Genomic DNA, 26,533 nt, shown 5'->3' with positions numbered 1-26,533 from the left:
AACTGGGAACCCCCGGGGCTGTTCTGGGTCCCTCCACTGTGCTCGGCTGCCCCGGGGCTTGGAGCATGTCTGGCTGCTTAGCCACCTGGGGAAGGGGCTGGGGTGGGTGCAGGCACCAAGAGAGTGGCAAGATGTTGTCATAGGGCAGTGGGTGCAACTGTGCTCTTCTCCCTTCTCCCAGCCATGTTCATCTCGGATAACCTGAAAACAGAGGCCCCTACCCAGCAGAGCTGGCATGCAGGGCACCTGGGTTTGCCCACAACACCCCTTGGGATCAGGCTGGTGGCCAGAGGGGCCAGGCCAAGCCTCGGGCCAGTTATGCGCAGGCTCGGGGAGGCCAGGTGGCCAGGTTAGTGCCCAGGAAGGTAGCTAAGGCAGCTCACAAGGGTGGGCAGCTGGAAACACAGCAGGGATCAATAATAAGAGGGGCCAGACTACACCCAAGCTAGACAGGGGCCTCCTAGAGGCCCAGGAGCAGGGTCCACTCGCCATGTGTTGGGGGTGGCAGGGTCCACTGGCCATGTGCCCTGGACAGGCCCATGTCTGCTCTGAGCCTCAGTTTCCCCAGCTGCACCTACGTCAAGCTGGAGCCCTGCTGCCCTTCCCAGCCCATTCTGCCCAGTGGTGCTTGCCTTGCCTCCTGTTTGGTATCTAGGAAGGGGAGCAGGGCCTTGGGGTTGGGTGTGGACATGAACCTCATGCATATCCACAGCATCCCTCACCACACCACATGCTCCCACCCCAGCTTCCCAGGCAGGAGTCCCACCCCTGACCTGTGTTTGAGAGCCCCTTACCCAAGGCCCAGCCATGCATGGCCGAGGGTCACCTCCTCACAGAAACCTGTGCCCATTGCCCTCTCGCACACCCCCACTCACTATCTTTGCCCCATTTACAATCCACAGCTGCATTTTCTGCTCTAACTCGAGGCACACCTGCGCTGGGCACAACTGCACCTCTCTGGGGCTGCACAACCTGGTGAGAGATTCCCCCCTTCTCCGTGCCTCAGTTTCCCATATAGAAAATTGGAGAGCAGCAACCTTGTGAGGCAGCCATAGAGACCAAGTGAGAAATGAGCACAGAGCATGACGGGTGTGTGGACGCTGTCGCCGTCATTGTCCTTTCCCTGCACTGTCTCCTGGTGCTGCTCTGTGGGGAAGGGTGGAAATGAAGAAGAGCAAACAGCATCTGAACCTACAGTCTGTCGCCACCTCCCTGTGCCCCCCTGACCCCGCTGGCTTCCCTCTCTGTGCTTGTCCTGTGCCCAGCACTTAGCACGCTGCTGGACCAGTGAAAGCCAGTGTGGGCACTGAGGCCTAGAGGCCGGGATGAGCCGAGATGGGCACTGAAGGGCTTGTGTGGTCCTCTAAGAGGGGAGCAGGCCCAGAGCCGGAAGGGGCTGCCCAGGACACTAGCCCACCCTCACAACCTCATGTGACCCTAAGCTCCTCCAAAAGCCCCACCTCCAAATACCACTGCCCCGGGAGTTAGGGCTTCAATGCAAGATTTGGGGACACAGACATTCAGCCCTGACAGCCAGGATGCAGGGACAAAGGAGCAGACGTGGCTTCCCCCACTATGCTGGGGGAGGGGCCAACATCTAGCTCTCAGGCAGGGCAGGGATTGGGAGGCCCTGCCCTTTAAGAAGGTACAGGCCAGCCCTGATGAGAGACGTAGGAAAATTACACCCACTCCACGTATGGACAGGTGGGCAGCAGGGAGACCGAGGAGGCCACAGGGCACGGAATGAAGCTTGGGTGCAGGGCCCTGGCCAGGTAGCTCAGATGGTTAGTGAGTCATCTCAATACGCCAAGGTTGCAGGTTCAATCCTCAGTCAAGGTACATACAAGAATCAACCGCCGAAACCGGTTTGGCTCAGTGGATAGAGCGTCAGCCTGTGGACTGAAGGGTCCCGGGTTCGATTCCGGTCAAGGGCATGTACCTGGGTTGCGGGCACATCCCCAGTGGGAGATGTGCAGGAGGCGGCTGATCGACGTTTCTCTCTCATCGATGTTTCTAACTCTCTGTCTCTCTCCCTTCCTTTCTGTAAGAAATCAATAAAATATATTTAAAAAAAAAAAAAAGAATCAACCAGTGGGTGCATACGTAAGTAGAACAACAAATTAATGTTTTTCTTTCTCTCTCTCAAATCAAATTAAAGCCCAGCCAGTGTTCTCAATGGTTAGAGCATCAGCCCACTCACCGTAGGGTCACAGGTTTGATTCCTGGTCAAGGACTCAAGGGCACATACCTTGACTGCGGGAAGCAGCCAATCGATGTGTCTCTCCTCTCCTCTCCTCTCCTCTCCTCTCCTCTTCTCTTCTCTTCTCTTCTCTCTCTCTCTCTCTCTCTCTCTCTCCTCTCTTTCCTTCCCTCCCTCCCTTCCACTCTCTCTGAAAAGCAATGGAAAAAAATACCCTCAGGTGAGGATTTAAAATAATAATATTAATAATTTAAAATCAAATTTTTAAAAAAATATTTAATAAAAAAATAAAAGCTTGGGTGCTGGCTGGGGGCCATGAGAAGCCACGTCACCGGTCATGAAAGTCAGAGCCAGGATGGCCTGAGGAGTCCTCAGGTTCAACCTCTCCTTTATAGATGGGGAAACTGAGGCCAGGACGCTCAGGGTTGCACATGGAGCTCTGACTGGACAGTGGCATCCTGGGTGCAGAGCTGCCCCAGGCCTCTAGGATGCGGGAGGACAGTCCTTGCCTGAGAGCTTATGAGATCACTGATAACTGCTGGCTATAGCAGTGCCTCCTGAGCAAATACCTCTCAGGTGGACTCAACACACAGCAGGGAAGGCTTCTCGGAAGAGGTGGACTGGAGAGGAGCCCGAAGAGCAGTGACCACATTCAGAGCAAACATCTGCTGAGTGAACAGTTTAGGTGTGTTGTCCCTTTTCATCTTCCTTGACAATCCTCTGAGGTCAGGACTGTGATCATCCCCATTTTACTGGTGAGGAAACTGCTCAGAGAGACTCAGACCAGCCCTGGCCCCACAGCCTGGAAGAGCCGGAGCCGGGATTTGAGCCCAGCACAGCTAAACCTGCAGGGCTCCCTGGAAGTGGGTGAGAATCGGAAGACCGGAAAGAAGGCTGGCGTCCTAGGCAGGGGAACTGCTTATGCTTAGGCAGAGGCCCGAAGTGGACTCAAGAGGAAGGTCTGGGACGTGCCCAGTAGAGATGGGGAAGAAGGAGAGAGGAGCCCACTTCTAGGACAGAGACGCTACAGCCCAAACAAGGCAGGTTGAAGAGGAGGTGAGGGGAGAGGGTCAGGAGCAGAGGCCTCTGTGCAAGGGGCTGGGGGGTCAGGGGGTGGGGACACAGGACGGCAGGGACCAGGCCTGCAGCAGGACTACCCTCACCAGGAGCTGCCGCCAACAACCGCACTGGAGCCAGCCAACACCACTGTGGTCTTGAGTTACCTGGAGCTCTGGGACCAGGCCTGTTAGGATAGGAGCCAGGTAGTGTTTCTGAGGGAAAGGAGATGCCTGCACTGCTGGGGTTCCCTGGGGCAGCCCGGATCTGGGGGATTGGATCTCCTGACTTCAAAGGGGCCCAGGCTACTGAAACCCACACCAACGCACACTCAGGGGCTTTGCCAAGAGCCTGGGCAGGGGTGGGAACCCGAGACCTAGGGCACACACTGCCCTGTACCTGCCCCACGGTCTGAGCACCAACGTCTGGTCCTCAGACCCCTGAAGGGGCAGCTGGCTTTAAGAGGCCTGGGTGCTGTAGGCAGAACGTCAGGCCCACTGTCTGGGGGCTGAGGAGAGAGAATGATGGGGTGGCTGAGCTCTGCCCACAGGCTCGGCATGTGGAGGCAGGGTACCCCAGGGGTGGGAAGGAGTCACTAAGGCAGGACCGAGGTATAGAGCCACTCTGTCTGGCATGGGCAGGCATCGTCCCGGGCAGCCCTGCTTCACCTCCCTGTGTGCTTCACTATGCGCTGTGTGACTTGGACAAGTACACCACCTCTCTGAGCCTCGGTTTCCTCATCTGTAGTTATCTGTTGACTTTTCCTGTAAGCTCCATGACACAGAGGCCATGAATCAGTCACTCACCACTATACACCCATGCCTAGTGCGGCGTCTTACACAAACATGCAGATCTGTGAGTGTGAATGAATGAATGAAAGCTCTTCCATTGAGTCGCCAGTGGCATCCCGTGGTCCTCCTCCCTTTCCAGGCCTCAGCCTGACCACCTCTGCTGGGAAAAGGTACACTGTGGTGCCAGGACTCACATTAAAGCCCAAGGGTTCTCTGCTTTATCAGGAGGAATGCTTGTCAGTGCAACCCACAGGGTTGCACTAATGTGTTAGTTGTCTGTTGCTGTGTAACAAATAGCAGCTTGAAACAATACCATTATTACCTACAGTTTCTGTGGATCAGGGATTTGGGCACATCTCAGCTGGGCGGTCTGGCTCCAGGCCTCCCAAGAAGTTGGAGGTGGAATGTCAGCAGGGGCTGTTGTCTCACTTGAAGGCTCAACTGCGGCTGGAAGAGCCGCTTCTGAGGTGGCCACATACAGCTGTAGGCAGGAGGCCTCAGTTCCTCCCCATGTGGACTCTCCACAGGGCTGCTTGTGTGTCCTCACAACATGGCTCCCTGAGTGAGTGACTAGCCAGGGCTCCTCAAACTATGGCCCACGGGCCACATGCAAATACAAATATTGTATTTGTTCCCGTTTTGTTTTTTTACTTCAAAATAAGATATGTGCAGTGTGCATAGGAATTTGTTCATAGTTTTTTTTTAAACTATAGTCCGGCCCTCCAACGGTCTGAGGGACAGTGAACTGGCCCCTGTTTAAAAAGTTTGAGGACCCCTGGACTAGACAGAGAGCAAGGCAGAAGCCACAGTGCCCTTTATGACCTAATTTCTAAAGTCCAACGCCCTCACTTCCACCTTATTTTGTTGGTTAGCAGCAAGTCACCAGGTCAGCCCACATTTGAGAAGAGGGAATTGGACCCCACCTTTTCAAGGAAGGAAGATCAAAAAAATTGTGACCAAATTTTAAAATCACTCCAGGGATTAATTTGACAAATTACAAATGCACTTGCCCTTCGACCCCACCATCTCTTCTTAGCATTTACCCTGTGGGTCTCACTGGCATGCAGATTCATTGCTCTGCTATTTGTAAGGCCCAATACAGGACAACCCAGTGCCCATCTGGAGGGGTCTGGATACGTAAATAGCTGTCCATCATTCTGCAGAATATTCTGTAGGTGGAGAGACAGACAGACAGGGATCTGTGGCGTGCTGTGGAATTATCTCCAAGATGTGTTGTTAAATGCAAATAAAGTGGAATAGTGAGTGCAGTAGGCTATCTTTTGTTGAAGAAAGGGGGGAATGGGACTTGCTGATATTTACATCAAGAAACTGGAAGGAAACCCAAGAAGTTCCCGGGTGCTTACACAGCAGGACGGGGGAGAGGGCCGACAGGCCAGGGCACAGCATGAGACTTCTCACTGCAGACCTTTGAACACTGTCTCAAGTTTGGGAGCCATAAGAACTTAACGAAAAGAAATGTAAAATAGTCAACAAACCTGGGGCGAAGGCAGCCAGCTGACCCCTAACCCTGCAGGGCCAGGCTGAGCTGCCTACTGGCCTCCTGAGCTCACCATCTCTCCTTGACAGTTTCCTGGCACCCTAAGGCCCTGGCTCTGCGTGGCGTGGGGGCGGGGGCCTCACCTGGGAGCCGCTCCCGACTTCTCCCGGGTCTCTTGGCCCCCAGCCAAGCACCACATGGATTCTGACACAGTTTCCATTTTCCTTGCAGCCAAGAAGTCCTCATTCCTCAGGAAGCTGTGCGGCGACCCAGCTGAGGGCCCCACTCCCCAGGTATGTGGCAGAGGACAGCTGGCCTGGAGGCTGGCAGTCTCCGCCCGGCCGGAGATGCCCTCGGCCCAGGCTCCCCACCCGCCCCACCGGCCCGTCTCCTTCCGTCTCCCGGCTCAGGCGGTAATTGGGGCTGCCAGCTGCCTCCCTAAGAGACCTTCTCCCCGAGCCAGCTGTCAGGAGCCGCCTCGTGGCTTCTAACCGCAGCACTGAGCTGGGGTGAGACTGTTCAGGGCGGCAGCAGCTCCTGTCAGCTAAGTTCTCCAGAGGCCAGCAAGTCAGGCCTCCTCAGCTCAGACCCCTCCTTTCCCGAGGGCGGGCTGGAGCACAGCTGTTTCAAACCAACAAATTAGCAACTTCTTCCTGTTTTCAGACCCCACTCAGCCCTCCCCACAGCCTCCTTCCTGTAGTCTCCTCACCGCGTGGCCTTTGTGCTGGTGAGCGAATCGGGGCCCAGAGGAGTGACAGGACTCAACAGTTACAGGACTAACAGGGACAGAGCGTTGGTCCGCACCACACTCTCTGCTAAATGCTTTAGGAAGAGGTTATTCGCTGATTTCTCCCTTGCCACTGCCTTTGAGATCGGTTCCAGTGTTGTTCCCAGGTCACAGACGGAGAAGCCGAGGCTGATGGAGGCTGGGAGAGGTGCCTGGCGTGTGCAGCCGGCACTCTCGGGGAATCAGAAGCAGGATCCCGCCCACCTACCCTCTCAGAGGCTGCCTGGAGCCTGGACCTGCGGGGCTCAGTGTCTAACGATACTCTGGTCTCACCTGCCACCCCCTAAAACGCTCTGGAAGCTGTGGGAGTCCCAGACTCTCCCTGTCCCCTGTACCCGTGTCCCAGCAGCAGCCTGTTCAGGGGCAGGTGAAGGAGGCCCTGCAAGGTCAGAGGCCCTCGGAGGTCAGAGGCCCCGGCACCTCTGCACGCCTGACCCCATGGACTTCACTGCCTATGCAACTGGAGGCCTGGAAGTCGGCCTGGGTCCTGCCCCCTTAGGCTGTCTGAGAAGTTCAAGAGGGGAGGTCCCACAGGCCAGAGCCCCTCCTGCTGGTCCAGAGCCAGCTCATGGCCCAACTTTTGCTGGATCACCGCCCCGCATGAGGTTAAAGAGCTTTCCCTGTGGCGTGTACCTGCAGCCAGTGGCAAAGGGGGCCCCCCAGGAGACTCCCTGGCCTGGGTCAGAGTACATGGGAAGGCAGGCCACCATGCCCAAGCCACTGGCTGCAGCCTGATACCCGCTCACTTGGGTCCCACTTGCCCACCCTGTAAAGGCCTCAGTGTCCTTCAGGAACTGGCCCAGCTCCACACAGTTCCTTCCTCGGCACAGAGCTCTTTCTCCCAGTGTTCCCAAGCAGCCCTGCACCTGCCCGTGCTCACAGTTCCCACCCCCGAATGCCCTCTCCATCCACGTGGCCAAAACTGATGCCGCCTCCTCTAGGAAGTCTCTTCTGATTCCAGCCAGGCAGGAGAACCCTCCTCTGATGTCCCTAGACCCCAAGTTAAGTTCCACCTAGCATGCAGTAGGTACTCAATAAATGCCACTCCCTGCCCCCCACGCCCAGCCTCTGTGAGCCCCACAGGAGCTCTGAGCCCCAAAGCTGCAGTCTATCTCCCCCTGAGCGCTGGGCCTGGGGCAGATGTCCAGAAGCGCTCTTGTGAGTGTGATTGCATGAACGAGGGGTCAGCCCCAGTGACTGGCCTTCCCGCCGAGAAAAGTCGGTTCTGGTTGCTGAAAACAAAAGGACCCTTGGGGATAGCCTGGTCTGACCCCCCCACCCCTGGCTGATGGGAACAGGAACCCAGAGATGGACAGTGCCCCACCAGTGACCAGGCGGCCAGCCTACCGCCTGGCCACAGCTTGTGACCTCAGTCCTTGAAAAGGCAGCAAGGCAGGTTTCCAGATCTCTGCTCTAAAAGTCTCTGCTCAGAAGTAGCATGAGTCACTGCGGCTCACAGCTAGATTGAATGGAGCCATGTGGCCAAGCCTGCTGGTAGCCGGGTGGATTGAAACAACCCGTCCATGGGGACAGCTGGATCTTAGTCATGTGATGTACTGGCCCCCATGGGGAGCTTTCTGACCAGAGCTCGGAGCTACCTGGAGGCTGCAGGTGTCCCTGAGAGCAGGTGGGGCCATGGGGTCAGAGACGTCTGCTCCTCTTTAAAAGCCCACTCAGGATGGCCCAGGTGTCGCTGCAGCTTGGAGGGCCGACAGACCAGGCTCCCATCTGGCTGCCAGCAGTGCCCCAGGAGAAGCAATGCCACCACCCGTGCACAGATGGGGACACTGAGGCTGGGAGGCACAGGAAGGGAGTGCCCCTGCATGCCAGGCCATGGCAGGTCACAAGAATGTTGAACCTTAGAACGATCCAATGAGAGTGGCACCGTTACCATCCCTATTCAAGGGTGTGGAAACCAACCTTTCCTCAATCATGAGTGCCTACTGTGCGCCAGACTCCATGCAGTGGGGATGAGGCAGAGAATTAACTGCAGGCTCCCTAGTTTGGGGGCCCCAGGCTCAGGCAGAAACAGGAATAGTCAGAAAACCACACACACAGCAGATGGTCCACAAGGGACCTGATATACAGTTTGGACACAGTGACCCGTGTTATTTCACAACAGCCCCACCAGGGGGCTCTCCTGGGATCCCCATTTTCCAGGCTCAGGGATGCTGAGGGACTAGTCCCAGGTCCCACAGCAGGTCAGTGGCTGAGCCAGGACTTGCACTGGGCAGTTCAAAGTCCAGCAGGGAGGATGGCATCTCATAGGCTCTGCCCTCTCTCGTGCAGGGGCTTATGAGGGGCCAGGCTGCTGCTGTCTCCACACCGGGCACAGCCTGGCCCCAATCTGGTGTCCAGACCATGTGTGGCATGGCTGGAGGAGGCCCTTCCTGGGGACCCCCAGTGCCTTCCACTAGCTGTGAGGCCATGTGTGAGGTACTCACCTCCCCGTAGCTCTAAGGGTTCTGACCTCCAGAGCCACCGTGAGGACAGGACAAGTGACTGATGGAAAGCGCTCAGCTCCCTGGCCCCCAGGCAAACGCTCAGAAGGAGCTCATGCTGAGGTTACTGCTATCGTTCATTCATTCAACAAACTTCACCCACAAGCGCTTGCTCCAAGGTCTCCAGTCTTGAGATGGAAAGGGGATGGAAGGGCTGGCCCCAGGCAGTGGGGCCCAGAAGAGGGGGTAAGACCTCTGCTTAGGAGGGGAGGGGCACACACTCTGCAGGGATGGGGGAGGGTCCGCGGGGCTGGCCAGGGGGGAAGAGGGACAGTACTGGAACCATCCCCACCCAGGAGAGACAGGGATGCTTGTGCCCCAAGTCAGGCTATGATCCCTGGGGAGGTCTCCACACACAGGGAGGAAGCACCAGCAGTGCCTGGCGCTGCCTAGAAATACAGATGCAGACCCCACCCAAGGGGCTGACCAGTGGGTCCCCAGGGCGAGTGGCTTGAGGCTATCCTGTGTGCAACAGCTGTAAGACCATCACAGGCCCAGGTGTGAGCCTCAGGCCAGACTCAGGTGTGCATAGCTTCACCCCTTATTTCCCAACTCTGCTTCTGATGTGAGGCCCCTCCTCTCAGCAGGTGGAGGTGTCCCCTCTGTCCCGCCTGGGTTGTCCCCTGACCCCACCTGGGCTGTAGCTCAGGTCACACAGATGGCCACCAGGTGCTCTTTATCCCTGCCATGGGGCCTCCATAGGTCTAGGGCCTTTCACTCACAGGCTGGCCAGAGCCACATAGGACTGCTCTGAGGTGGCCAGGGGTCTTCTGAGCACTCCCCTTTTTTCCCCACTCCTTCTCCCCCCACCCTCAAGCCCTTGCTCAGTCTGGCAGGAAAGCTTTTCTCCTCTTGTCTCTCAAAGTGGCATTGGAGCTGAGCCCCTTCCTCTAAAGGTGGGGGCTTTGGTGCCAGCTGCTTCTGCTCCCAGCCCTGTCACAGCTTCCGTGGGAGCCAGGGAGCCTCCACAGCTCCCTCCTCACTTCTGTCTTTTCCTTTCAGGCTCCACCCAGGACCATGAGAGCAGGTTTCTCCAGGGACCCCCAAGGGGCAAGGATGGCCACCCAGCCCTCTCCCCACGGACCCCCGCGGACCACCACATCCTCCTAGCAACCAGACGGAGGGGCCATGCCTGGAGAGCAGCCCCGTGGAGCACCGCCCCCAACCATGACCAGAGGCCTGCAATCCTGCCAGACAAGCGGTGGCATGGCCAGTGGCACAGCTCCCCAGCCCCCCGGCGAGGACAGTGCCCTGGCCAGCAGGACCACCAAGGCCATGAGGGAGCCGGGCAGCGGGACCCAGGCCATGGAGCCCCCTGATACCCAGCCTGGGCAGGCTAGGGAGGTGGAGCCCAAGGCCACCCTCCAGAGAACCCAGCCCCTAAGCAGCCCCCCCAGGAAGGGTGGTAGCCCCCGGGCCCCACTAGGGAGGAGCCACACACAGGCTCCCACAGGGCACACAGGCAGGGCAGACAACAGCCCCCAGCAGCTCTGCACTCTGAGCATTTCGGGCTCAAGGGCCAGGCCCGCCCTGGATGAGACCCCTGAGGGCCCACGGCGTGAGGGCCCCCGGCCCCCAGAAGCAGAGGCCCCTCCTGCCCCAGAAGAGCTCAGCTTCCATAGGTGCTTCCAGGAGACACCCTCCAGCTTTACCTCCACCAATTATACCTCACCGAGTGCCACCCCAGGGCCCCCGCCCCTTAGGGCCCCCCAGAGCAGTGACGCCAGTCCCTGCAGGCCAGCCTCCTACTCAGAATTCCAGGCCAGTGGGGCCGATGCCTGGCTTCCCGCTGCTGAAAACAACTTCCCAGGTGCTAGTTTCAGGGTCCTTCCCACAGAACCGGAGCCCTTTCCCAAAGCTGGCAGCCCCAGGGTGGCCTCCTTCCAGATCCCCTTCCCAGCACTGCCTGGGGCTGGCCCAAAGCCCTTCCCCGAGGACACGGCAGGGCCTGAGTACTCTGAGAGGGCCCTGGTGTTTGCCTTCCACCAGCCTCGGGGAGAATGGCAGAAGGAGGCAGTGGGCACAGGCGTGGCCTACCCCCTGCCCACACAGCCTGCTCCCCCACCCCCGTCCTGCTTCTCCAGCCAGCCGGGGCACCTTGACCCCACCAGTGACCTCGGCCGTGCTCTCCCCACAACTGGTGCTGCTCGCCCGGTCCCCAGCCCCTTCTCAGAGAGCACGGTCACCTTCCCAGACAGTTTGCACAAGAGCCTGACCACAGCCCTCCCTGAGAGACCGCCTTCAGCCCACAATGGACTGGGGAGCCCCAGGGGACCCCCAAACTCTTTGCCCCAGAGACACTTTCCAGGGCAGGCTTATGGAAGCCCAGGAGCCAGTGGGGTGGGCACCAGTCCTAGTTCTCTGGACACAGAGCTGGCCAACCCTGGGCCTCCGCCCACCAGGCTGCCCCAGCTGTGGGATCCTACCAGAGCCCCTTACCCCACGCCTCCCCTGGGCCCCCCAGCCACCACCAGGAGTGTGTTCTTTGAAGGCCAGCCCAGCTCTGGCCAGCGACTTGGACTCCCCCAGAGCCCCCCGCTGCCCTGGCCCCGGGTGCTCCCCGCCACCAGGCCCAGCCCCCATCAAGTGGAGATGCTGAACCGGCTGCCTTTTCCCCCAGGGACCCCTGAGTGGCAGGGGGGCCGCCAGGTAGCCCTGGGTGCTGCCAGCAAGACACCTGGACCTGGGGAGAAGCTGGTGCTGAGAAACAGCCCCGGCCAGCACAGCAGCAGCTCCCCAGGGCTGTTCACCTACAATGGGCTGCAGGACCCTGGAGCCCAGCCCCTGTTCTTTGGGGTGGCCCAGTCCCAGGTCTCACCCCAAGGGACCCCCAGCCTGCCCCCACCCAGGCTTGTGGGAGCCTCTCCCAGTGAGTCCCCACTGCCCTCACCCGCCACCAACACAGCCGGCAGCAGCACCTGCTCATCACTATCACCGCTGTCCAGCAGCCCAGCCAACCCCAGCTCGGAGGAGAGCCAGCTCCCCGGCCCACTAGGGCCCTCTTCCTTCTTCCACCCCCCCAACCACCCCCAGGAGAACAGCAGCCCCTTCCCATCCCCTGACCCCTCACATGCCCTCCCCATCCACTACCAGCCAGAGCCAGTCAAGACCTTCCCTTTCCCCACAGAGGTGCTGGGGGCTGAGGGTACCTTCAAATGCCTGGAGGAGGTCCCATTCCCCAGTGCGGTCTCTGAGGTGGGCAGTGGGGGGCTGGAGGGCTTCCCCCCAGAGCCGCCCCCCTACTCTGCTCATCACTTCCCCCTCAGCAGCGCCAGCCTGGACCAGCTGGATGTGCTGCTCACTTGCAAGCAGTGCGACCGAAACTACAGCAGCCTGGCCACCTTCCTGGAGCACCGGCAGTTTTGCAGCCTGCTCCTGGCCAGGACCAAGGACAGCCACCAGCAGCCCTCAGAGATCCCCAGGCCTTCAGCTGCCCCCTCTGTGCTGGCTGCCCCCAAAGCACCGGACCCTGGGAACCCAAGCCTTCTCAGCCACACTAGGACGGTCCCCTTCCTGCTAGGGGGAGACCTCCGGGTGGATGGCAAAGATGACCCCCTGAGGACAACTTTCTTGCCCAACCTGACCACTGCCCCTTTCCCACTCTCTGCTGCGGACCTGGACCTGGAGGATGATGCCAAGCTGGACAGCCTCATCACCGAGGCACTCAACGGCCTGGAATATCAGTCAGACAACCCCGAGATCGACAGCAGTTTCATCGACGTCTTCGCTGATGAAGAACCTTCTGGCCCCAGAGGTACCAGTGCCGGGCTGCCCCCCAAGACCAGGGTGGGTGGGGCCATGCCAGAGAACAAATCCCATCCCCCGCTCCCAACCATGGAGCCCCAGGCCCCCCGCCCTGGGGACGGGGGCTACACAGCCTGCAGCCGGCCCAAAACTCGATCCCTGGGCCCAGTGCCTGCAGAGGCAAATAGGACCAGCCTGGCCAGCCAGCAGAGGAGAGGGAAGCAGTTTAAGTTTTCCCAGGGAGAACTGGACACAGCCAGCACTGCCAAGAGGTCGGGCAGGGGCACCAGAGCCTCCTGTCTGAGGCCCAGGAGGAAGGGCAAAAGGGCTGAGCCAGCCCCACACCGCCCCCGGGACCTCAGGACCCAAGCCCTCAAGAGCCACACAGATCCCTGTGGAAGGCTCCTCCCGGTGGAGACGAGGAGCTCTAAGCGCCTCCGACTGTCCCTGCGGAAGGATTCCAGGAGGAGGAAGGCCTGGGGTGGCACCTGGAGCAAGGAGCTCATCCACAAGATTGTGCAGCAGAAGAATCAGCTGCACAAGCAGCAGGCGCAGCAAGGCCAGGGCAATTGCTTCTCCCTGGCGACCGAGAGGCCCGCACCCAGCACCCTGGAGGGCAGGCTCCAGGAATATGACTATGCTTCAGAGTCCGAGGAAGAGGACAACTTGCAGCCACGGGGCTCCCGCCTCAGAGGCCGGCCTCGACACGGCAGCCGGCGGTGGCGCCGAGGTGAGAAGAGGAAGGAAATGGACTTAGCCCTGGGTCCTAGAGAAGAGCGAAAGCAGCAGAAATCCAGGAAGGTCGTGAGGCCGGAAACCACAAAGCCAGGCAGGCCTTGCCCAGGCCCCAGTGAGAGCCCTGAGGGCCAGGGCCCACTGCAAAGCCCTGAGACCGTAGACAGCCCTAAGGAGAGAGACCCCAAGTGTCTCCTGCAGATTCCCACCAGCACCAAGACCCCAGAAGAAAACCATCCATCACTGGACTTCCCTCAAGAAGATGTTCCTCCTGACACCACAAAGCTTCTCAGAGATGTTTCGGACCCTCCTCCGTCCACCTGTGTGGAAGGAAGTCTCTGTCCCCCAGCCCCTGAGCAACCACAGCCAGGCAGGGAGGACACCACGGTGCCCCACAGGAGCTCAGCACTGCCAGGTGCAGGCAGTCTGCTGGGTGTCCCCCTGTGCACAGAACCCCCCATCTCTCATGACAAAGAGGACCCCCCTGCCTGCCTGCCAGGAGAATTGCTGGTCCCCATCACTGACACCACTGCTGCCGACCCCGAGCCCAGCACCCTGTTTTTAAAGACCCCTGATCTTGGGTGTGACTCTGCTCTTTTTAACAGAGACTCCCTGGTTCCAGCTGCCAAAATGGAGCCCCAGCCCTACAGCAGCCCCCCCAGAAATTTGCTCCTTGGACCCAAAGATCTGGCTGGCTGTTTCCCCAAAGACTTGTACTCCAAGCCCTTGGCTCCAGACACTCCTGCAGCCAGTAGCAGGCACCTGTGCCAGGAGGGTGTGGACCCCAGCTCCCTCAAGCCAAAACCCCCCAGGAATCCACCCTACTCAGTGGACACGGACCCAGGCAAAGCCGAATCACTGCTGACCTTGGAGTCCACGCCCCTCCTCTCGGGGCTGCCCATGGACGAGTTCGACTCACCGATCTACAGCAGCCTGTCCGGAAACGGGGACGCACAGTCACCACCTACATGCATTGATCCACCCCCAAGGAAACCCCGCCTGGACCCACCCTACCCCTCATTTCTGCCTGAGAAGGGCTGGTCTCTGCTGGAGGAAGTTTCCCCAGTGCTCTCCAGCCATCTGGACCATTCTCCTGACCTCTCAGGGGCAAAGGTGTTCAGTAAGAAGTGTCCTCGTGAAAGGACAACAGCCGCCACCCCTCCGCCTTTGCCGTGCAAGGTTAGCGAATGTAGCATCACTTTTATGAGCAACCTGCCTGAGGATGAACTAGAGATCAAACGATTGGTTACCGAATTAGAAAGTCAGCTGCAAAGTAAAGGTGTGCAGGAGGCCCCGGGAGAGCTGCGTGGAGCTCAGCACACGGGCAGAATGCGCTCGGGCACAGGCACCCCGCTGCCCACCCATCAGGCGGCTTCACCCCAAAAGGACTCATTCTCCACAGCTGACCTCACTGATCTTGGGGAACTGAGTCCACACCAGGAAGGGGCAGAAACAGCCGTGGCCACCACAGAGGGGACCCTAGGGAGCCCCCAGGAGGCGTGGCCCTCATTTCACCTGGGAGAAGCAGCCCCTCCCCCTGCCTCCCACAAAGACCAGGTTGCTGGGACTCCTTTCAGCCCCGCTGGGGCTAGCCTCAGTTTCCAGCCAGTGCAGAACACCAGAGTCTCCAGGAGAGGGCTCCCTGAGGCGGAAGAGGGCTGCAGGGGCTGCCCAGAAGCCTGTCTCCCAGACCCCGGAGAGCCACTCAAACCCCCCTCGGACAGAGGGAAGTTAGTGAAGTGCAGCCCAAACCATGAGCCTTTGTTTCTTAAAAATAACAAGGCCACCGGAATCCATCACAACGAAGACGTCCTGCTGCTCCTTCCCTGCACTCAAAGAGGGGGATCCTGCAAGGTGCAGGGGCCCGGCCAAGATGCCCCTGAGCTGGAGGGGCTCAGCAGTCCTGTTGCCCATCTGGCACCTGACTTGGCATTTCAGGGTGCTGCAGTTCTGCATCTGGGTGCCAGTCCACCTTCTGGTACCAGTCACAGTGAGGCCCTCAAGGGACATTCTCTAAGCAGTGCAGACGGGGCAGAAGAAACAGGTCCCCTCCACCCTGCAGCAGGGAGCCCTGGCTCTGAGGGTAACAAGAAGGTTGTACCAGCAGGGGCCTCCCCAAGTCCTGGCTGCATGCCCAACATCAGTCCTGGCAGGAGGCCCCAGGACCCAGCCGAAAGCCCCCTATGTCAACTCCAGCTCCTGGTGGCTGGAGCAGCTGAGAATGAAGATGATGACCAGAGCTTACAGGGGCCTCAGCTTGCCAACACCCAGAGCTCTCAACAGAGCAACCCCTCAGATGTGGAAGGGGACATCATAGAATGTGGGAATGTGGCCCATGGCCCTGGTAAGGGTTCAGATGGCGGTGTGCAGATGACAGCTATCTCTGAAATGGCCGGATGTCAGCTGAGGCCAGAAGCAGGTGGCCATCTGGGCTCACCCAGCCAGGCTGAGAAGCTCAAAGGCCCAGGTGAAGCCAGACAGCTGCAACCAGATAACTGGGGGAGCCTGGGGAGCCCAGACAACATCACCACAGTTGATGCTGATCCTGAAACTACACTGGCCAGCCCCACTGGGGCTGCAGACCAGCTAGGGGGGCAGGTCCGGGGAAGCAGACCGAACTTGGACCTTCAAAATGAGACACAGTCCACTCCCAGCCCCTCCTCCTCTGATGTGGAATCTTTAGTCCCGGCCTTCACAGCAACCCATGATCAAAATGGGCCTGAGGACTGGACTCCAGAGGCGGCCAGTCCAGGCCTTAAGAAACACCTGCTACTCACTGGGGAGAGCGCAGAGCTCCCCATGAGAGACCTGGCCAGCTGTGCCCCCTTGCCCATTTCTGCTGCCACCCCTGTTCCCTGCAGCCTTGAGCACCTGCTCCAGGAAGACCCTCCCACAGTGCCTTCAGGTGAGCTGAGGGGGCTGCTCCCAGTGTCGCCATCCCTCGGGGACCCTACCAGCATGAAGCACCCGCCAGCCTATTCCTCTGCCTGTACAGCTCTAAAAAGGGCTGACTGCACCCCAGCTCCCACAGATGCTAGGGCTGGAGGGTCCCTGGCGACCTCCTCATCTTTGAGGACAAGCTCTTGTGGCCTCAAGGAGAGCCTGGTTTGCCACTCTCTCCTAGGGGAACGGAGCCCATTGGAAGACACTTTCACGGGCCAGCCCGGTCTCATCAATGCCTTCATTTCCACCCATGTGGGGGACCACCCTGAAGGCTACATGCCAAGATCCCTAGAGGGTTCTAGAAAAGAGAGGCTGAGGGGATCTCCTGCCTATGATGTCCCTTCTCCCCCATCGAGGGCCATGTCCCCAAGAGTGACTGTCCAGGCAGCAGCCCTACCCAGCATTCCTGCCACAGATGGCATGGGAGCAGTTAGAGGCCCCAGGGCTGAGTGGCCAGACCCCCACTGCAGGGGAGCACTGCCCCACAGCAGCCCAGACAGGACGCCCGAGGGCCCCTCCTCAGAACACCCAGGACACAGGGAAGGCCAGAGCATCACCACTGTGCCTGCTGACGCTTCCTCCCAGACGACAGCAGGGCCAGAGCCTCGTGCCTGCCGGGAAGGTGAGGCCGGAGCCAGCACCCAGGGCGAGGAGGACCTTAAGATACCTGAGGCTGGGCACCCTGGCATTTCAAAGGCCTCAGCAGCTGGCACCAGAGACGCGACAGTCACCTGCCCTTGTGAAGAGCTCCAGCAGGACAGAGCCACGTCTCTGAGCAGCACAGCCAGCAACTCCAGGCCCAACTCCCCGCAGAGCCTCAGAAATGTCCCCCAGCAGGTGCCCCAGGGGGACCCTCTAGGTCCCCAGGACCCCAAACAGAAGCCTTGTGGCTTTAAAAACAGCCCCATGTCTACTGAGAGCAGCTGCTGGAAGAACCGAGACCCCAGAGGGCGGCCTGTGACCTGCGAGGTCTGCTCAGCCACCTTCCGATCCCGACCAGGCCTAAGCCGCCACAGAGCCAGGAAGCACAGGCTACAGGGGGTCACCTCCCAGCCAAGCCCCCCAGCCCTGGCTGCTCCCCAATCTGGGGAGCCTGCAGCCCAGATGAGCCGCCCCCCTGGGAAGAAAAGCCGCAGGGCACCCGGGAAGGAGAAACCGAGGCACAGGCTGAGCAGCCCCAGCCACACTGCTGGGTCACCTCCGCTCCAGTCCTCCAGGGCTCCTGAGGATGCCCCAAGTCCCAAGATGTCCAAGGGGCTCAGGCAGGGGGTCAGCATTGTGAGAACACCAGTCAGTCCCCCCAGCCAGGAACCACACCCCCCAGGCCTGGTCAAGCAAGAAGTGGGCTCAAGGCCTGCAGAGCCCAGGAAATGGGACTTGCTGCAGAGGGACGACCCCTGTCCCAAACAGGCAGAGAGAAGAGGAGGCAAGAGGCGGGGTAGAGCGCCCATGGGCATCCCCCACGAGTCAGAGGGGAAATCAAATAAGAAATCGAGAAAGCCAAGAGCGAGAAGGTTCCAGGAGGAGAGCGGTCCTCCAGTCTCTCCTGATGTGATTTCAGATAGAAGTCACTGGAATCCATCAACTGCAACTGTCAATTACCCACCCCCTCTGAGCCACTGCCTCGCACAGGAGGCAGAGCAGGAGACGGAGGTCACACAGCTGCCTCTCCTCCTGGCCACAGAACTGGAGGAGACGTCCACACAGAAGTCACCTGGGAAGTGGGTGGCACCTCCAGGGAGAATGGAGGGGGTGCCTCCTGCAGAAGAGACAAGGGAGCCGAAGGCAGCCTTGGCAAGGGAGTCCTGGGGACCCAGAGAGACCAGGACATCGGGTGTCTGCAGAGAACTGTCAAGGGCAGCTGGGGGTACACCTGCAGGGCACAGCAGTGCAGCCGAGAGTGGGTCAGGGCAAGGTGTCTGGGAAGGGCACAAGCCCCCCTGGGGACCCTCAAGCCCCCCAGAGACTTGTGGTTCTAAAGCAGGTGACACCATCAGCAGTTGCCTCCAGGGCCCCCTGTACAATCCAGAAGACAGGGTCCAGGAGCATGAAAGTGTCAGGGACCCTCTGAGCTTGTTTGATGACGAAGCCTCCTTTTCCCAGCTCTTCCCTCTGGGCAACCACTTAACTCGGAAGAAGAACCCCCGAGTCTATGGGAAGCGCTGTAAAAAGCCAAAGCCTCCACCATTGCCAGAGCCCTGGGAGTTCCAGGGCAGTGAAACTCTGCCCTCTGCCCACATGCCCACAGATCTCAGTGACTCAGGCTCCCTCTGCCTGTCCCTCGAGGACCCATGGAGTGACGAGGCCATGGGCCTGCCTGAGTCCTTCCTCCTGGAGGGCTTCCTCAGCAGCAAGATGCCTGGTATTGACCCCTGGGCCCCAGGACCCAGCCTATGGGCCCTGGGGCCTGACCCAGAGGTGGACTGTGCCGAGCAGGAACCCTCCTGCAGTGCCAAGGACCACCCGTCAGAGAGCATCCCTGAGCTGCACATGGTCCCAGCGGCTTGGCGAGGCCTGGAGCTGCAGGCCCCCGCTGATGAGACCGCCTCTTCTCCTGAGGACATGAGCCCTGAGCCCCCCAACCTGGAGCAAGAACACTACAACTGCGGGCTCCCGGGGAATGCCGTGGCTCTTGAGAGGCTCAGCACCAGATTTGAGATGCAAGATATATGCTTTCTGGGACCCTGTGAAGACCCTGTGGCTCTCTCCAACATGAGCTTCTTAGACTTCAAGGCCACAGTGAACTCCCAGGGGTCACGGAGCAAAAGGCCAGAGGAGGTGGCCAAGGCCAAAAGGGCCCCAGTCAGAGACCGGAATGCCAGGGCCAAGAGGACACCCTACAAGTGCAGGGTGTGCTTCCAGCGTTTTCATGGCCTGGGAGAGCTGGACCTCCATAAGCTGGCCCACAGCCCCTCACCGCCCCCCACCTGCTACATGTGTGTGGAGCGCAGGTTTGGCTCTCGAGAGCTGCTGAGGGAGCACCTGCAGGAGAAGCATGTTCAGGGCCGGGCGGGGCTGTGGGCCTGCGGCATGTGCCTGCGGGAGGTGGCCGATGTCTGGATGTACAACGAGCACCTGCGTGAACATGCCCTACGATTTGCCCGAAAGGGGCCGGCAAGGAGGTCCCTGGGAGACCCATCTGGATGCTGGGAGGGGGACAGCACTGTCACACACTTCCTAAGCAGCATGATGGGGCAGGCTTCTAAACCCCACAGGGGCAAGTGCTCAGTTGGCCAGGCAAATGGGGGCCCTGTAGAGAGAGAGAAGCCAAAACCCAAGGCTCGTACCAAAAACTCAAACCAGGATGGCACTTTGATGCCAGACAGCACCTTAGCCAAAAGCAGTCCATCAACCTGTGCAAACCCAGCTCTGCCCAGCAGTTCTGCCACTCTCCCTGGCTCCACCAAGACATGCCCCAGCCTGTCCCCTGCCCCCTGCCCCAACCGAGAGCCCCTACCCCACACCGTCTCAGTGCATCAGGACTGCAAGGACCCCTCCCGAGACTGCCACCACTGCGGCAAGCGGTTCCCCAAGCCTTTCAAGCTGCAGCGCCACCTTGCGGTGCACAGCCCGCAGCGTGTCTTCCTGTGCCCCCAGTGCCCTAGGGTCTACCCTGAGCCCTGCGAGCTGCGTGCGCACCTCGCCAGGGAGCACGGGGTGAGGGAGGAGCTGGAGCTGCAACACACCCCACTGTATGACTGTGAGCTCTGTGCCAATGTCACCCACATCAGCAAGAGGTCCTTCATCTGCAGCTCTTGCAACTACACGTTCGCCAAGAAGGAGCAGTTTGACCGACACATGGACAAACACCTGAGGAGGGGGCAGCAGCCCTTCACATTCCGCGGGGTGCGGAGGCCAGGCGCCTCTGGGCAGAAGACACAGGCCCGGGAGGGCTCACTACCTAGTAAACGGCGCAGAGTGGCCACGCCCAGCAGCGCCCCTGGGCCCGTCGTGGACAGGTCTCTGTCTCTGGGCAGCAGCCCCACTCTGAGCGAGGCATCCATGCCAGCCCTGCTCCAGCCCTGCCTAGGGGCGGCTCCTGGAGGCACCCAGGGTCAGCCCAGGACTCCAGAGAGGCCCATGGATCTTGAGGGCCACCTGGCCAGGGGCAACAATCTGCCCTCTGACTCCCAAGAGTTCATTCTCCCATCTCTGTCTCCTTTCCCAGCAGCCTCAGCTGATGGCAAAGATGGCCACAAGCCAGACCAAGCCCTGGAGAGCCCCCCAGATGGGGATTCCCCAGGAAGCCCTGGGCCTCTTCTCGAGCAGGCTCTCCCTCTGGAGGGATTTCTACCCCAGCCAGGGGCCAGAGGCCAAGCCTCAGAGAGCCTATTCTCAGGGAAAGGCAGGACGCCGAGTGCCCCTGGCAAATGTGCCTCTGACCATCACCCAGAAGCCCCCTCCATGCTCCGGAAGGAGAAGCAGGTGTCCACATGCCACATGGTGTCTGAGGGGGACAAGGGAGTCCCCTCCCATAAGGGGAGTGCCACCAAGCATGGGGGCTGTCAGAGTTCATCAAAGGACAGGCCAACTCTGTCTATCCCCGGCAAAGCACCCAAGTTCCCGGTGCAATCGAAGAAGGCCGTGGCCAGCCCAAAGCCTGGAGAGCCAGCCCGTGGCACTGAGGACAAGCAGAAGCCCACTGCCCTCAAAGCCAAGCCAGGCCCCAGCTCCCAGGGCAATGGAGGCCCACAGCACAGCACCAAGACAGCAGGTGGCAGCCAGCCTCAGCCAGCCAGTGGGCAGCTCCAGAGCGAAACAGCCACTACCCCCTCCAAGCCCAACTGCCCAGCCCAGAGCCCTGCCCCAGACAAGCCCCCCACTCGAGCCCCAGCCAAGGGCTACTCCAAGGCCCCAAGGGAAGCTGGTGACCAGGGGCCCCAAGGGAGCCTGGTCCCCAGGGAGGATAGGGAGGGCAAAGAGAAGAAGAGAAAGGGCCGGGCCCTGGGGCCAAGCAAGAGTGAAAGTGTGGGGAGCTTGGGAAGGGCCCCTTCAGTCCCTGACAAACCCCGCCGGGCTCCCCGGAAGCAGGCTACTCCCAGCCGTGTGCTCCCTGCCAAGACCAGGCCCGGTAGCCAGAGCAGCATTACACTGCCTCAGCCCTCAGAGCAGCAGAGGGGGGAGCCCAGCCACACACACCGGGACTTCAGACGCAGCAGAGATGGACTAGGCAAAGCCTTTCCGCAGGCGAGACCCCTGCACAGGACCCCCAAGAGGGGCAGAGCTGTCCGCGGTGCTGAACATGCCAATCCCCGAGCCTGCTGGACTGCTGAATCCCAGAACGACCTCCTCAGCCAGCTCTTCGGACAGAGACTAACCAGCTTCAAGATCCCTCTTAAAAAGGACTCCTCTGAGTAACTTACAGGAGTGAGAGAGTGCATGGGAGAAGGGCTGGGGGATGAACCCAGTGAATAAGGGGCTCCTGTCTACACTGGCAAGCTTCAATACTCAGAGATAGTTTGATTGGTGGCCACATCTTAATCCACCTGACTTACCATGCAAGTGCTCAGACTCCAGTGTTAGAGCTGAGACTCCAATGCTTGGAGTAGGGCCTGGGGTTGATGGACAGCAATACCCTTCCACCTAGAAGGTGAGGGTGAGGGGCTGGCCAGCAGCAGGCTCTTTGAGACCACGCAGCTGTTTTCTCAGTACCAAGAACTTGAAGAGCAGCTCACACCTTACGCATCCCTTGTGCCCCCTCCTTTGAAGGTTTGGACAGGGTCCTCCCCTCCGTGTCACCTATTAGGGAAGTAAGTTGAGGCAACCACGGTCGGATCACAGCAGGACCCCTCTTGGTCTTGCTGCTGTTGCTGCAATTCCAAAGTGGCCTTACAAATCAAATGGGGGCCTCTCCACCTAGCGACCTGTGAGCTGCCTGGCCCCCCGAGCACATGGTCGTGATGGCCACTATCCACACCACAGACAGAAGCGCTGGTTTCCAGTGCACCTTGACCCCTGAGGCCCAGGTTCCCATGTGGACTGGGAGGAAGCTGCTCAACAGCCAGCTCTCACCAGTTCTTCCTGCCCATCCCCCACACACCCCAGCCTCTGTGGTTGCCTTTCTAGAGCTTTCCTCCTACACAGAGCTCTCGGCTGGCAAGTATCAGCAATTTAGCTCTGAAGTTTCTGGTGCTATTTTCATGTTGTAATGTGAATACAGGCTTCCTTGATTTGTTTTACCTGGGTGGGTTGGGAGGGGAGACAGGCTGGAGAGGTGAGAAGGGGGCTGCATGGAAGGCCCACAGGCACCAGCCGCCCCAAGAAGTCTTTCACTGGCTCCCCGGTCAGCAGGCTCCAGCCCCAGGGTTGCAGTCAGAGAAGCTGGCTGGGACACTCAGGGCCGGGTGTGGCGCTGCTGGCATCTCATGCACTGATGTGACCCAGGGCTCGGTATGCACGTCCTTTTTACAGAATCGTGTCTTCGAAGGGAGTAGGAGTGTGGGAGAGACTTCCTTCTGTTCTTGGTGTCTGAGGTCCAGTTTGTTTCCTTCTGTTTTTTCATTTTTACCTTGGGTACAATGTGCATGTCAAAAGTTTTTATTTTGGCATTTTGAAAGAGACCAAACCAGGCCCAAATCTCCTTTCTAGAAGGTGTTGTGTGCCCCTCAGAATGCCTCTCTAGTGCTGATAAATAAAACATGGGGAACTCTGAGGCTATGCTATGCGAATCACAGCAAACTCATCCTGTCAAATATATTCCCACTATTTTCACAGAAAGCCTCTGCTGTGTGGCATCCGTCCTCCAACCAGCCCCACCCTGCCTACCCACCTGGGCCCAGAACCTGACTCATGGAGTGTCAGCTTCGGCTGCCACTTTTGTCCTGAAACCAGGGCTACCTGGCCCTGTAGAGCCTCCCCCAAGCAGCAGAGCGGTCCCACCAGCCCCTCCAGGATTGGTAACACGTGCAGATAATGCCATAGGGCAGCCTCACTTTGTTTCTGAAGCTTTCAGAGCAGGAAAGACAGAAAATCATTAACTCCGCTCAGTTTAGGGGACACGGGAAGGCAGCAGAGGCAGCATGAGGGGTAAAACCAGGAGACCCTCCCCATCGCAGGCTCAGACCCACGGGGCTCACCCAGACCTGAAGACCCCCTCAAAGACTCCAGTGCCTGGGACATGTGCCTGGAGGGCAAGCGAAGCTGTCTAGAGTCAGGCACCCATCTGGTCCTGCCCTTGACAAACACCTGGGCCCAGCATGAGGGGTATCGCTCAGAGCAGGTCCCCAATAACACGTGCTGGGTAGAGGAGAAGAGCCTCACCAAGCCCTCTCCACAGGAAGAGGGATCCCACCTGTGAAATGGTAACTGGGGCCTCATCACTTCTGTCCAGGCCCACAGACCCCTGCCCCAGCGACACTCCCCTGCCTGCCCGGCTCACCTTCATCCCACCAGGCCCTTGACTGTGCAATTCCCTCCACCAGGAATGCCCTTCCCAGGTCCTCTCCCTAAGTCTTAGCCACTCCCATTGGTGTGCCCCCAGCCCCAGGTGGGCAGCCATGAGGGAGTCAGTGAGGGGCCTGGCCATCCGCCTCCCGTTTATGCACCTGTTCTGCACCGGGAAATGGGCCAGAGGCAGCTCCCACTCTCAGAGGTTTCCAAACAGATCCTGTCAGGAGTAGGGGTTTTGGTCTCTTTAAGGGGTCTCTGTGGCAGGGCCACTCATAGGATGGGCGATCAGGGATGGGAAGAGCCCTGACTGCTGCACAACGGAGACAGGTGGTGTTGGGGTGTGTGAGTTTGAGCCACGTTTGAGAAAGGCTGTCTGGGGACTCGGCATGGAGACCCATGAGAGCCAGCGGGTTTGCAAGACTGGGTGCTCACATTCCTGGGTGCCCCGATTTAGCCCACCATACCTCTGGCAAGGCCTGGGGCCAGCAGCATCTGTATCACTGGGAACATGGTGGACATTCCAGGCTCTGCCCAAATTTCAATCAGATGCTCTGGGGTGGGTGAGCACTCTGTGATGTCACATGCCCTTGGGGTGCTGGCTCCCACAATATTTGGGAACCCATCATGGCTCCAGTCTGCTCAGGGACTGGTGTGAACAAGGCACCTGGCTCCTGTGGCGGTAACCCCCTCCTGCAGCCAGAGCCCCCCAGCGTGCACATGCACAACTGACCAGCAGGTGGCAGCATTTGTCCAGCTAGGCTGGGCACCTAGGCCACTGGCAGCTGGACTCTAGGCCTAGAGTCACCCACCGCTTTCACATGCAAACACCACAGACGCACACCGTAGCCCCAACCCCCTTCCACCTGACCAACAGGTTCAGAAACCCAAGCTTACTGCACATATGTGTGCACCCCTCCACAGCCTTACACAAGCCGGCATGGCATGCAGCCCCACACACCAGCAAACATGGGACTTGCCCAGACACACTGAGACATGAGTGATGGTGGGTACGTCTAGGAGGACCTGGCCCTTGAGAGGCCCCCAGGCAGGCATCCCAAAGTGGCTGTTTGAGCCATGGAGTGGGCTGGATGAGGATGGGCGAGGGTTTGGGCAGGAGCAGGGCCACTGCTCCCTGAGGACCTGAAGAAGTGCCTGGCCATCCTGTAGCTGAGAAAACGGCATAGCGACCCCCACCCCCCCTCACCCCTGAATGTCCTCAGGCAGTGCTGCTGCTTCTGCCCTGGTTCACCATCTAGGAAGTCTGCAGGGTTCCTCCAGGGGCTGCCCTGAGGCAGGCAGGGGTAGGCAGGGGGTGCTAGTAGAAAGTAACATGAATGTCTACATTGTTCAACTGCATCCTCCAATAGGTCCCAAAGCCTGACCCCAATAACCTCTCTACCCCACCAGCTCAGAGACAAGCAGGAGAGAAGATGGTGCTTGTGAGCAAGTGATGAGGTGCAGGTGGAGGGGAGAGGCTGGGAGAGAGAAAGAGCAGGGGTTGCCTGGACGTGGGTGGTCAAGGCAGCCAGAGGGAGAGCAGCTGGTGGTGGAGTGGCAGGCCAGCCTCCATCCCCCCAGACACCATAAAGGGGGAGCTTTGCGAGGCACATCCGCCCGGAGAACTGACTACAGAATGTTACTTACAGGGCTTACCTCAGCTTCTGGGGCCCAAAGGCCATAGAGAGTCCAGTGTCCTGGGAAAGTGTATAGATGACCATGTGCACACAGTGGGAAGAATCCAGTGGGAAGGATCCCACAGGGCTGGCCTCAGAGAAGCAGACATCCACCAGGGAAGGGGCGAATCCTTGGCACTCCGGTGTGGCCATTGTCAGGACTCCTTGAAGAGCCCCCGATGAGGGGATAGGACTTGGAGACTCATTTGTCCTTCCTATGTCACCCATGAATGTGCTGCACGTGGGGTCTGAAAATCCTGCCCTGAGACCACATGACTCCCGTTTCTATGCCGGTCCAGTGGGTGGGCCGCACAATTCTTGCAGAAGCCTGACCGCAAGGCCCGAGGTCCTGCTGCTGTGGGAATGGTGGCCCCAAGCAGCCACACTGAGCCCCTCGGGGCCATCTCTCTTTTCCACCCACTCTGGGCCTGGGCGCCCAAGGCCATGGCCTCTTTCCCACAGGACACTGTCTACCTCACTGACTGGCTGGTATGGCCTTGTAGGCTGCAGCTCAAGGCCACAGGCCTCCTCCCCAGAGCCCCCAGGCAGAGAGGAGACAGGACTGGGCCTCCCAAGGGCCAAGGTTTAGCTGGACCTAAACAAACTGCACCTTTGCCTGCCCTGCCAAGAGACCCCCAGAACCATGCCTGGGGCCTAGGAGGGAGACAGGTGTGTTCAGCCACAGGCCAGGCTCTAGGCTGGGAGACAGCAGACCTTAGGCTCATCACCATCCGCACCTCAGTTTACCCGCTCATTAAATTGGCACAATTACCAAAAACCCTTGGAGACTCTCTCTTAGGTTTAAGTGTTGTGGCTAGACTGGTGGGTCTCACTCCTCTGCCCTCCACTCCCCCCAGCATGCACCTGGCTCTTCCTTCAGGTCTGTACTCAAATGACACCTCCTATCTGTAGCCTCTCCTGTTTAAGGTGGCAACTGCACCCCCAGTGCCCCTGCAGACCCCCACCCTGCTATATAGCATGTTCAACCTTTTGGTGTGCCCCAGGGCCCAGTCCTCAATTGTGGCTCTTGGCCTCCTGCTGCTAGACTCTTGTGTGTGTTCATGGTTTTACCTTTAGTGACTAGAGTAGGAGCTCGGTACATGTTTGTAGGTGGGAAGAAATGAGGAAGGGACAAGGGAGAAAGGAAGGAAGCAGAGCCAAGGGGTGGGAGCAGAGGAGAGGAGGGAACAGGACAGGAGAGGGGAGAGGGGGGAGG

General features: G+C 59.4%; 1 protein-coding gene across 1 annotated transcript; it reads left to right on the top strand.

Moving 5' to 3' along the window:
* The first annotated feature begins 9,961 nt into the window (after positions 1–9,961).
* ZNF469 (zinc finger protein 469) lies at positions 9,962–22,961 on the top strand. Its single transcript, XM_014536661.1, has one exon. It carries the CDS (start codon positions 9,962–9,964, stop codon positions 21,611–21,613), a length of 11,652 nt encoding a protein of 3,883 aa, XP_014392147.1. The 3' UTR covers positions 21,614–22,961.
* The last annotated feature ends 3,572 nt before the right edge of the window (positions 22,962–26,533 follow it).

The sequence above is a fragment of the Myotis brandtii genome, unplaced genomic scaffold, assembly GCF_000412655.1.
Source record: "Myotis brandtii unplaced genomic scaffold, ASM41265v1 scaffold165, whole genome shotgun sequence".
Taxonomy (NCBI): domain Eukaryota; kingdom Metazoa; phylum Chordata; class Mammalia; order Chiroptera; family Vespertilionidae; genus Myotis; species Myotis brandtii.
The sequence above is the reverse complement of the archived record's forward strand: the minus strand, read 5'-3'. Positions and strand labels throughout refer to the sequence as shown.

Excerpts from the sequence above, each read along its gene's own strand:
- ZNF469 (XM_014536661.1), top strand. The coding sequence starts at position 9,962 with ATGCCTGGAGAGCAGCCCCGTGGAGCACCGCCCCCAACCATGACCAGA.